General features: G+C 38.7%; 1 protein-coding gene across 1 annotated transcript in view; it reads right to left on the bottom strand.

Annotated features, from left to right (window-relative positions):
* The window catches only part of LOC126262896 (28S ribosomal protein S11, mitochondrial), a 72,976-nt gene that overhangs the window by 33,002 nt on the left and 27,109 nt on the right, over window positions 1–12,865 (bottom strand). Inside the window, exons 2-4 of the mRNA XM_049959791.1 lie at window positions 10,798–10,931; window positions 10,616–10,716; window positions 8,418–8,483 (exon numbers count right to left, since the gene is read on the bottom strand). Coding sequence (XP_049815748.1) covers window positions 8,418–8,483; window positions 10,616–10,716; window positions 10,798–10,931 — 301 coding nt within the window. The remainder of the gene's footprint in view (window positions 1–8,417; window positions 8,484–10,615; window positions 10,717–10,797; window positions 10,932–12,865) is intronic.

Here is a 12,865-nt window from a genome sequence, read left to right as displayed (position 1 = left end):
GTCCATTGGGTCAACTTCAGTTCACAGACAAACTTTTGCCAGAATACCCCTCTTAAAACAGGTTTGAGGTGATGTCGTCCACTGACTTTGAGAAAAAAATCCACTGGGCTTTGCCCCTCTGACTGAAGCAATCCCCTCGCCTTTGTCAAGTTCTGGGCAGCCATGGAGCAGGGAAGTGCTAATAAGTTGCTAAAAACCTTAAAATTCGCTGAAGTAGTGTGGCACAGCTTGCATAAAGGACATGATCTATTAAAATAACAACATCAAAGTGTCATTTTTATAATTTTATTACTTTGCACCTAGTTTCAAACTAACCATCATCTGGTGGAACTTTAATGTTGACATGAGCATTAAATTTGATGTTAACTTTATATTCCAGGCATTTATTGGTAAAAAGTATGCTCTCAATGTATTTTTCCGATTTCAGTCCAAGCCCTTGGTACGTCAATATTGCAGTTCTACCTCGGTCAAGCATAGCCCATAAAATCTTTTTAAAATTGTACAGCATAAATGACATTGCCTTTTTAACTCTAAATGCTTAGAATATCAACCTATAACAGATTACATTTGTTTCAACATAAAAGTTCTGCGAGACTGACAGGTTAGTTTCAAATTAGTCACACAGTAATGAAATAAAAACTTTTAACATGGTATGTGTATTTTACATGGAAACGTAGCTAAAAACATTAGGCATATGATGGCCCCTTTAACTGTGAAAGAAATGAGTCAAAGCAAATCCTCCTAGAAAGGATGAGACCAACGCAGAAGCAATGAACTTGTTTCTGGAAACTAGTGGCTTGCTAAGCTTCATTTATAGATTATCTGCACAGCATTTCATTTGCAGCATTGTGCCAGAGACTGACTACACTAGGGAGCAGCAAAAAGCGGCTGCTGTAAGGGATAGATCAGTTCTCCCAAACTTCGTCTTCCCCCATTTGTGACCACCAATGAGAAACCTTTGACAAAGTCATGCTTAGTCTCTAACTGTAAGATCACATTGCTGCCAACATCACTTCTGCCACAAGTGCCATCAACTTAGCACAGAGTACTAAATGGACACCTATCGTTAATAGGATATATGCGGCAATACTGCACTCCATTCATACTGCTGCTGGCACAGCTTTGCACCTTTGTTGCTCCCACTCTCCAGCATTCGCTTTGCATTGTGTGGAAGTGTACACAGCAGTAACTTCCATTGGGCAGTACTGCTTATTTTGTTTGCAAATATGATAGTAAGGCATAAGAGTGTCTTCAAGATCCTAAAGACAATGCCAGAAGAGATGAAATCCTATCAGCACTACAAATCGCAACAGCAAAGTTGTGTGCTGTTTCACTATGACCCGTACAGAGAATAGTTGCAGAAGCATGGACAATGGAAATCTGTGATCAAGAAATGGTGTTTCAATCACCAAGAAAAGATATTAGAGGAAGAAGAACTTTACTGCATCAGAATTTTACGACTGTGGCAAATACCCAACAAGGAAAACGGTAGCATATCTTTTAAATGACAAGACTGCTTTCACAGAGGTCACCACTGCAGTGGAAGAATTCTAAAAGTCTTAGGGATTCAGGTACAGAAAGTGCACCAATGGAAGAGACAGTCTGATGGAAGGATCTGATATTGTAGCATCTAGGGCTACTTTTCTGGGAAAAATGTACATCATGAAATAAAATCATCACCCTTATCTCACTTATTCCGATGAGACTTGGATCAATCAAAAACATGCCAGAAAGCTCATATGGCAGTTTTTTGAAAGGCAATGGTTGGTTAAAAGTACTGACTGGCAAAGGAAAAACGCTTATTGTCTTTCATGCAGGATCTTTCTGAAGATGATTTAATCGTAATGCAAAGCTAATACAAGGTGTGATCAAAAAGTCATGAGAATCTTTTAATTTCACGGGCTTTGTGCATCTGATTTTCAAAACTTTTTTTTATCTTATTGGTACAAATGCTCTTGATGTATGTTTACATTTTAAGCTGTTTTGAATATTTAGTTTATTGTTTATAGTCAGAAAGGTTATAAGTGTGAGTACTCAGCAATTTTTTTTACTTACAGAAATTTTGCTTGAAAAATGGAATAAAGTGCAGCAGTGCATATGAAATGTTGACTGTGGTATCTGGCAAATCTACTTTGAGTACGGCACAGAGTTTATGAGCAGTATAAACATTTCAAAGAGGGTCAAAGAAGACAAAGGCGAAGACTATGAGCATCCTGGACTATCTAGCACATCAATTACTGACAAAAATGTGGAAGAAGTAAAGAAAATGGTTCTGAAAGAATGCAGAACCTCGATCAGAGGAGTTGCTGATGATGTAGTAAAGTTTGTACCAAAATTGTTGAATTTTGACCAAAAACAATGATGCGTAGACATCACTCAGGAACTGCTGAATGAAGTTTACTATGATTCAGAACTTCTAGAGAAGTGAAACATGGTACATGGGTATGACACTGAAACCAAGGCCCAATCAACCCTACGGTAACTGCCTGAATAGCCAAGAACGAAAAAATTTAACAAGTTTGCTCACCAGTGAAGATTCCTCTCACTGTTTGCTTTCGATTACAATCGCACAGTGCATCATAAGTTCCTGTCTTAATGTCATTTAGTGAATAATTAATACAATCTGAAAGTTGTGCACTGTTTGTGTGAAGCAATTTGAAGAAAATGACCAGAATTGTGGCCAAACTACTCATGGAAATTGCATCGCGATAATGCTCCTGCTCACACCTCACCTCTTTTTTTTTTATCTCAGACTGTGAGAACCATGAAAGGGCACAGTTTTGCTAGCATTGATGAAGTAAAAAACAGAAAATCCAATGATCATCAAGAAGCGAAGAATAATTATTTGTTTAAACGATGGGTTTTAAGTTTATTACGTGGTTCAGAAGAGGATTGCATGATATCTCTCTCTCTCTCTCTCTCTCTCTCTCTCTCTCTCTCTCTCTCTCTCACACACACACACACACACACACACACACACACACACACACACACAACCTTCCCCTCCCCCAAATTTATCAATACAAGGCACAACAGTCACCAAACACTACGACCTGTGCTGGCACATTTGTTGATGTTACTTGCGGAATTCCTAAGTCCCATTTTTTCTGCTTTGTGCCCATGTTAAAGATAACGTGTGAAGTTAAGGAATGCTTGAATATCCACATAAACAAAACAGAAATACCTTTACAATTTAAGAGATGAGCAGTAATAATGTATTTGGCTGTAATGAACCTTCTAAATCACGAGACATTAAACATTAATATGACGAGTCTGCTCTTACACTAAAGTATTTTTTGAACATTTTCTTGACATCTGCTTATAAATAATAGAGAAATTAATGATTAACACTTTATGTAAAGATGTATGGTATTAAAATATTGCTAGTTAACTGTAAATGAATTGAAAACAAAACCCAAGTCCTCACATCTCCTAGAATGCAGTCTCACTTACATTTTTGGAACTGAGGTGGTTGAAACTAAGTGGAAAGTAGGAAAATTTTCCAAAATGTGTGGAATGTATAGATATGTTTCACTCCTCAGCACTTGGAGTGTTTATAGCAACAAGGTTTAAGACTATGTCTCCTGAGATACAAAATGAATAAAAGTGTCAACTCTTACAGAAAATGAGAAGCTCAGGGGAGACTTACTGCACAACATGAGAAGGTAAGTCTTTTCCTCCCATCCCATGTGGTAAGTCTCCCATGAACTGCAGTTCTGTTGATTTTCCTGTAGTCTACTCCTTTTCCTAGACTTCTCCACTCCTTTTCCTTCACCCCCCTTCCTTCCCCTTCAACAATTTTGCATAACAAGCCACTGGCTCCGAAAGCTTGCCAATTACAACCGTCTTTTATGTGTGTGTGTTTTGCCACTGCTTGGTGAGTAGATTTTTTTATCTATTCAATTTAATTATTTTGTCAATTACAGTTTATATTGAATACACTTTCCCTAGATCGCAGTTGTGGAGATTCTCTTTTACAGCACATAGTACCTGTAATTGGAGAATTTAGCCCCCCTCCCCGGAAACAAAAAGGGTCCTACAGTACATCCTCAGCCAGAATGTATGTTGTTCCTGGAGAAAAAGTGGCTTCTTTCAAAGAATCAGCATTGATAAAGGAAATACCACCCTTATAGAGACAAAATGTAGCCCCACAGTTTTTTGCATACAGGTGAATAATAGATTTCACTTTCCTAGATACTATATCTAGTCTTATTCATGGTTCACAATGCAGAATAGAACTACCGCAAGTGAGAATGCTAAGGGTTTGGTTGAATAAAAGCTCAGGACTTCGTTCATTCCTTCAAATGATCAAAAGTTGTGATCTGTGAACAGGCAACACATTTGTGCATTTGTGATAATTTGGTCTCACAACTACCCATTGCAGCAGCCAGAGGAATTGGGTTGAAAAAAACATTTTCCTGTCACACGCCAGTACCTGGCTGCAAGTCTTCAACTATATCTTCTGCTTCTTTTCACTATATCTTTGAGGACTGTAGATGGCTGCAACCTCCTCTTCGTTCCGAAGTACATAACTGTTGCTCCTATCTGTTTATCTTTAGTCAACTGCAGTACCCTTAGCTGGTGATTGGACAACCCACTGTTGCTGGCACTGATATACAGCCAACTTGTTCCATAGCTCATCACTTCCTCCCATCTCCCACAAAACTCAAAGAGGCCTTCAGCTGAGGGATTTCTTTTGAGCAGACGTAGCTGTACTCGAGGACACAACAAATCAGAATTCTGTCTGTTAGGTGCAGTCTCCCACGAGTCTAAAGATAGTGTCCACACCAAAGAGAAAGAATCCATACAGTCAAAGAATAGTGGTAAGCTTTGGGAGCTCCTCAGATTTAAATATTTGAAAGTAATACTACCAAGTGTGATGAACATGTAAATCAGTGGCAAAGAAGCAAACGGAAAATTATTCCTTCAGGATTTTGGAATACTTATTAAGTAGCATGACACCAGAAATCAATTAAATTCAGTGACATGCAACACAACCTATTTGAAAGGTTAACAGTGATGCTCAGGAATGTGAAATGGGAATGTCAGATATTTATTTAAACACCATGATCTTACCTTCAAATACTGTTTAGGTCTACATAGCAGCTTATTTCAAATATGACTACACTCCATCACATTATAATTAATTTGCATCTGTAGTTATGTTATGTTTCCTTGAGGTCTTCATAACGAAAAAGTATTTGGGAGGAAAGGTGAAGGGTTGGATGGCAGGGTTCACTTCTATCAGTGGTGCTAATTTATTATGGTATTTCACTTTTATTGTTATTACACTTTAATCGTTCTGATATAATTTGAAGATGATACAGATGACAGGTGCGCCCTATCTTTTTCACTGTTGAAACAACTTAAAGGCCGAATTTAAACACCCATAACCACATTCATCATCACTGACATTCATGTACCCATAATTTCACTTCTAAATGAAGTTTGCAAATGAACACAGAAGAAGCAGATTTGGCCAGTGGCACATTTACTCTATAAAATTTCAACCAGCAAATTTGATGAAATTTCCTACACCATTAATTCCAGACTCAGTACTACATAAGAACTAAAACAGAATTTATTTGGAAACAATTTGCATGTAGCATGGACCCGCACAGTAATACACTGCACCTGACAAGAGAAATATGGTCCAAACACATACTAACCACACTTGTTTATATGACTGCATCATCTTCACAAACTTTGTTCACTTTTGGTTTCCTGCAAGGAGGATCACTTTTAATACTACAGAGCGCGAAAGTGGCAACTGAGATGGGTAGGCCAGTTCTCCCACCACTTATCTTTCCTCAGTTTCTGAGTGCCAATGAGAAGCTTATGGCTTAGTCCTGCTCCGTCCACAACTCACACTACCGCCTCAGTGTCATTTTTGCCACTGGTGTCACGCAGATGATGTCATAAGAAGCAACAGCTATCAAACAAACACTTACTGCTAACAGTGTTTATGTGACAATAATGTGCTCTGTTCATGCTGTAGCAAGGCTTTGCAACTTCCTTGCTACCCACTCTCCAGCATTTGCTGTTATCTGAGCTGCATGGAATTTATGTATGCAAAGAGGGCAGTGATTTTCATTGGGTAGTACTGCTATTTATGCTTGCAAGTTAAGATGACAATTCAAAGACACACAGAGACAAAAAAGATATAAAAATTTCTTCATGGTCCTAAAGACAATGCCAAAAGGGACGAAATCTTATCGGCACCACAGACTGCAACAGCAAAGGCATGTGCTGTTTCAATACAAACTGTACAGAGAATAGTTGCAGAAGCACGAACAAAGGAAACCTGTGGTCAAGAAATGAGAAAAAGATATTAGTGGAAGAAAAACTGTCACCGATTCGGGCGATTTCTGGAAAGATGTTCTTTGTCGTTCTGCATCAGAATTTTATCACTGTGGTGAGTAGCTTAAAAGACAAATGGTAGCATATATTTTAAATGACAAGACTGCTTTCACAGGGGCCACTATTTCAATGGAAGAATTCTGAAATCTTTGGGAGTTAGATACAGAAAATGCAATGATGGAAGATCCTGAGGGAGATATCCAGTATTTTAGCACCTAGGGCTACTTTTCCAAGAAAACTGTGCATCAGGCAGGGGAAGGTAGGGGGGAATCATCATTGTATTATTTATCTCTGGGAAACCTGACTCAATCAAAATTGCACCAGGAAGCACATCTGGCAGGATTTGAAAGGCAATGGTAGGTTGAGAGCACTGACTGGCAAAGGAAGTAGGCTTATTCTGTCTCATGCAGGATTGTCCAAGTATGGTTTTATCAAAAGCACAAAACTAATATTGACATCCCATAAGTCCACTGATCATGAAAAAATGAATAGTGATGTACGTAAAACACTGTTTTTTAGAGTCATTACTTAGTTTGGAAGAGGGTTGTGTCAGTGTCATGATTAATGTATTTTCATTCAACAAAAAGGAGAAAATTCCTAATTCAAGTACAAATAAGGAAGAACTGCATATTGGCTAGAAGAGAAAAGTATTTCAGGCTGCACCAAACGCGGAGATGTTGTAGGAATTTGGGCACTAGAAGCATCCTTATAATCAATATTAACTAGAGAGCTTAGCAGCATAAAAGGGACTCATAGTTGTGTGTCCGCTCCCTTACCACTGTTAATTAAATCCCATGGAAAATGTGACAGCCCTAGTGAACGGAGAGGTAGCGCAAAGGAAATGCACATTAAGACTGAAAGATGTGCAGGAGTTATTTCAGGAAGCAATCGATTTTGCAATGGAAGACAGAATTACGTGTGTACACCATGCTCAAGATCTGCAAGAAAATTACTTTCTAAAGGAAGGCATCCAAGAAAGTTCAGTGAATGCATTGCCACTGCTCCAGATGTCGTCAAACAGTTAAGTCTTCAGAACAAAACCTTCAAATAGCTCTAACTGCAGTAAATGTTGTATTTGTTTGTCCTTCCCCTTCCTAAAGCTGTGACTACTGTTCCCTCTCTCCACTCAATTTTGTAGTCTTCCCTTTTCTCCTTGCCCCAAAGTCATAAATATGAAATGGAACAACTGCCAGGCGTACACTGCCTGAGCTAGCACGTTTGCCGGTTTTACTTGCAGGAACAGAAGATTCACATTTTCTGCTTCGTACTGCGGTTAAAACTTAAATGCAAAGTATAATTTAACAGCAATAATGTATTTGTCTGTAACATACCTTCTAAAACACACAAGAATAGATTAATATGGAGAGGCCGCTGTTTCTTTACAGCATTTTCAAATGCATGGTTTTGCAGCTATAATAAATTGTTTAAAGTTAAGACACTGAGCATGTCCGATTCTAAAATCATTATTGCAATGTGCTACCTACCAGTCTCAGGTGTATCATATCATTTACAAGGTAGTGCCATGTAATGAAGTGATCATAGACAGCATTGTCTGATGGCACAGTTTGCTGAAATCTGCTTGACACATATGGGACAAAGGCTTTTAACTTGTGCCGACTGAGGTGTGCAACGAGAACACAAATGGGGGCAGCAGGCAGAAAAGGTGGAGAATTGGCCTTCTACAACTTACCCCTTCAGCTGCCACTTTTGTAGCTTCCTACTATAATAACCAAACACTTAAGTGTAAGAAAGAGGGCAGTCTACCTACCATATGCTGAAACAATGATACCAGAGCATGAACACATAAGTTAGCATAATCTACTCACCATATTGTGTACGTATGTGTGGAGTGAGGCTATTGCTAGAAACAGGAAGTAGAAGTAGAAGAAGAAGGAAGGGGGGGTGTTCCAAACCAGAGATCTGGGACACAAAGAAAGGTGCAGCAGCAAATGATTAAGGCATTCTAAGTTCACACACACACACACACACACACACACACACACACACACAAAGTGAAAACACAACACACTGAAGCAGTTGTATAAAACAGTACTCACCATTCTACCAGGACCCAGCCCTCGAACTCTAACACGAACTGTCTTATATCCATATTCCAAAGCTTTCTGAAAAATAAGAAACAAACGTTATTAATTACCAACGAACTACCTACTGTAGTAAAATACGTTACACATAGCGAATGTGTGTGTGTGTGTGTGTGTGTGTGTGTGTGTGTGTGTGTGTGTGTGTGTGTGGAGGGGGGGGGGGGATAACCAACTGCATTTCTGTATCAGCTGTTACATGAACTACCACCCATAGGATAAGTGTGAGCATGGAAACTACCTGCTTGGAGGGTGAAAAACTGTCTCAACTGAATTTTCCATTTGATGTAATTGTGCATGTTGTGGTTGCCCAGAGCCATAAAACATAGTTCTGATCTAGAGAGCAGGCGCAATATCATGGTATAATTATGTAAGCAAAGATTTTCTGATACTTCCTGGTAAAGTTTTCAATCTGGTGCAACTACCCAGGGTCTTATTAGATTTAAAAATCTGAATTTTTTAAATACAAAGTGGTGCAGTTAAAAGCAGCCCGGCTCTCCTATGATTCCGAATGCAATATTACCTACAACAAGGGACAGTTTTATGCAATAATAAACTGTTAGCATTCTTCTGTCAGCATTTCAATTTATTTCATTAGTGAAATTAGACATTTCTCTTTGCGGTCTGCAAAATGACTCACTCAATACAAGAAAGAGTTGAAATTGTGGCCGCATATATGGAAACAAGTTTCATTACGGAAACTCCCGAAATTTTCGGGGTCAAGTATCCAGATAGACCAGCAGCAAAGAGAGCCACAGAGAGGATGTACAGAAATTGGTGCACCTGTGGATCTGTGCAAAACGTAAAACAAAGAATTCCTTCAGTTCATACATCAAAAGTCACTGCAAACATTTGCCAAAGAATTATTCAGAGCCCAAAGAAATCTACATGTAAATTGGCCCAACATGCACAAAGTCTTAACTTGGAGCCTTATTGTGTGGCAGTTGTGCAGCAATTGCAAAAGATGACAGTCAAACTAGTACATTACTGCATATAGAGTTTGAATAACATCATCAACAATGATTTATTAGGTTCACAGTGTCTTCACTGACGAACGAACTGTCAGCAATTATTTGTGGTCACCTCATTTGCCAGATATAACAAGCGATCTTTTCCTGTGAGAGCACATTAAGAGCAAAGTCTATGAAAAAAATCTATACCCAATACAGAAACTGAAAGACAACATCAGCCGTGAAGTTACAGCCATCGATATCCAAACTTTACACCCGGTGTGCCTGAATATGCTTAGCCTTGCACATCTGCGTATTGATGCTGCAGGGGGCTACTTTCAGTATCTTCTACAAATGTATTTTACACTGTAAATAAATGGTAAATCCATTCCAGCTCTTCATTTCTGTAATTTCACTGCATTTACTTTATACTTACATGGGCTACTTTTAACTACACCATAGTGTAACTCGTGTGCTGAATTGAACTAAATGTAATTTTTCCCTGCAATTAACAGTAAATACAGAGAAACTCAAAGCAGCCATGAACAGCTAACTAAATTTCTACACAACAACATGGGACATCATAAATACTATTTTAAGTTTCAGTAAGGGAGAGTGGAAGGTTGGTTGGGTTGACTTGGGTGAGGGGACCAAATAGCGATGTCATTGGTACTATTGGATTAGGAAAGGATAGGGAAGAAGTCGGCGATACCCTTTGAAGGAACCATTCTGGTATTAGTCTCAAGTGATTTGGGAAATCCCAGGAAATCTAAATCAGGATGGACAGACACAGGTTTGAGCCATTGTCCTCCCAAATGGGAGTCCGGTGTGCTTATCATTGCACCAACTTGCTTGATGCAGCATCAAATCATACATCAAGGACTGTAGAGTCTTCTGAGTAAAGTTCTTCTGGGCAGCAGCAGTAAGGTTTATTAGAATACAAGGTCCTATGACAGATTTATGGAAACAATTTATCTAAACTGCTTTTTGAGCTGCAGCTGATATCTCTTCTGAATTGCAGTCAGAATTTTCACCTGCCTTCAAATGTAGTGGGAGTGGATGCACATTAAATAATTTACTTACTAGAGAACTTCGTAAATTCTTTTTTCCCATTCACAATTAAAAAACAAAGGGTTTTGGGGTACGTAATATCCATCTTCTTTGTCATGTTAAGTAGTTGATGCACCAAATAATGACAATGCTTACCATGCTTAAACTGATAGCTGTGGCCTGAGCAGCTACATTAGTCCCTTTGCGTGTATTCTTGAAGCCTTCAACTCCACAAGACCGCATCAGCTTAACCACACCTGAAAGTTATTTCAAAACAGAGCATTTAAGTTAAGCAATATGACTTCAAATCAGAAGACAAAATGATGAAATTAAATTACCTTTATGATCAGTTACACTTATTATTGTATTATTTGGGGAGACTTTTATGTTAAATATAGGTAGTTCCTCAAAGGGGGTACCATTAAATAACTGTTTTGATGTAGTCTCATCTGGGAACAGTCCGTCTCCAGCTCTGCAACACACAGAATTTTGCATTTATACAATATAGTTACAACCCTACAAGTTAATAACAGCAATGGAGATAAAAAATAAGGAAATGGAAATCCTGGTTGGAATAGAAATAAAATGAAAGTGATGGATTGCTACTCACTACATTTAAGAGGCCTTGTGTGACATAAGCACAATAAAAGGATTCAAAAATATTAGAGCTTTCGGACAATGCCCCTCCTTCCAAGTAGAAACGTGTGCGCGCGCGCACACACACACACACACACACACACACACACACACACACACACACACACACACACAGAGAGAGAGAGAGAGAGAGAGAGAGAGAGAGAGAGAGAGAGAGAGAGAGAGGAGGGGGGGGGCAGAACTCCAAAAAATATGGCCACTGTCTTCTAACACTGAGGCCTTCCCAACTCCGTCTCATTCCAAATCCAATCATGCTGGGCTTATTTAATACCTTCTCTCCTTCTCCCAGCTCCTACAAGTAGAACCAACTCAGATTACTCCCTCACCCAACAGTAATCCTCAGCTACTACCCCCAAATCACTCCATTAACTTTCCAGAATTTTCTAATTTTGAATGTTGTCTCACTATCATTTGCCAAATCCCTCAACATGGACACCAACCTTACATCTGCAGAAAGAACTGCAATCCAGCAATTTAAAGACAAAACTGTTGGGCATAAGCAACCAGAGGCAGTGGCCACATATGTGGGAGTTGTGCTTCTGTGTGTGTTTACTGCCCTGGAAGAACTCTAACTGAAAGCTTACAGTCTGCGATTCAATACTGCCCTCTGTGTTTTAAGTAGCAATTTATTATTTCAGTACTGTTGCGAGGTATCTAGTAGTAAGTTTACAACTGAAAACATCACAAAGCAATAGTACCTTACAAGTATATTTAAACACTCAAAATAGGCAGTCCAGTCCTCATAAGGGTTGGGTTGATTTACTGTATATGTTAGGTAAATTACATATGTCTGTGAAACTGACAACCAAGTCTTACAGAGACCTGAAGCAGGGGTAAAGGAATGAAAGTAAGAAAACTTTGGATTTATCAAAGCAGTCTGGACTCTTAATGGCTTGAGACATCAGATGATGATCAGTTGTTTCGGGCACAATAGCAGGGTCCTTAGCACCATGTAGAATTATCAGGCTTTTATAATGTAGTAACTAATGCTTCAAATGTTTGAGGAAAAGATGCAATATTTATGTCCCTGCCACCTAGTGAAAAGTTGAATCTTGAACATGTTTGAGCGCTTCCACAATAAGCAAACATAATTTCTACTTTGGTAGCTTTATCTTTTAACTGTTCAACAATATTTTTACGTATCAAATAACTCATCAACTCATTTCATTATGTTCTTCCGTGTTTCCAATCTCATCAAATTGCTTTTGTGCTGGGGTATGAACTGAAGAAACTAATTTTCAACAGGTGATCATTGTTCTGGAAGTCTCTCTCCAGCTGGTTCTAATGTCAGCTGTCACACAAAATGATGACCCAGAAATTTCAAATTCGATTGTCCTTAATCAAAACTTTCCCAATGTGGTGCATGGCTACAAAAAAGAATATAGAGGAACGAGATCATGTCTGAAGCATTTTCACCTGATTCTTGTAACCCTTTTTCGAAAGAATTATGGATAATGTGTATGTTACACAAATCAGCTCTATTCTTCCTAAAAGGACTGGAGACTCATTCATCTGACAATTCGTAGTTTGTTAACACTGGGCGCATCACAAACTATCATCGCTAGCTTTCAACAACAAAGCTGGGAATTATCTGACATTTAATTTAATTTTGAGAATATCACTAGCAGTGGCTCTACCAATGAAGAAAGTTTGGTATCAACCAGGAATTAACTACAGTTTGAAACTCTTCTTTTTAAAAAAAAGCTGCATTCACAATTTCATCAAAACGAAGAGAGAAATGCGCTCCTA

Source organism: Schistocerca nitens, chromosome 6 (genome assembly GCF_023898315.1).
Source record: "Schistocerca nitens isolate TAMUIC-IGC-003100 chromosome 6, iqSchNite1.1, whole genome shotgun sequence".
In the NCBI taxonomy this organism is placed as follows: Eukaryota; Metazoa; Arthropoda; class Insecta; order Orthoptera; family Acrididae; genus Schistocerca; species Schistocerca nitens.
The sequence above is the reverse complement of the archived record's forward strand: the minus strand, read 5'-3'. Positions and strand labels throughout refer to the sequence as shown.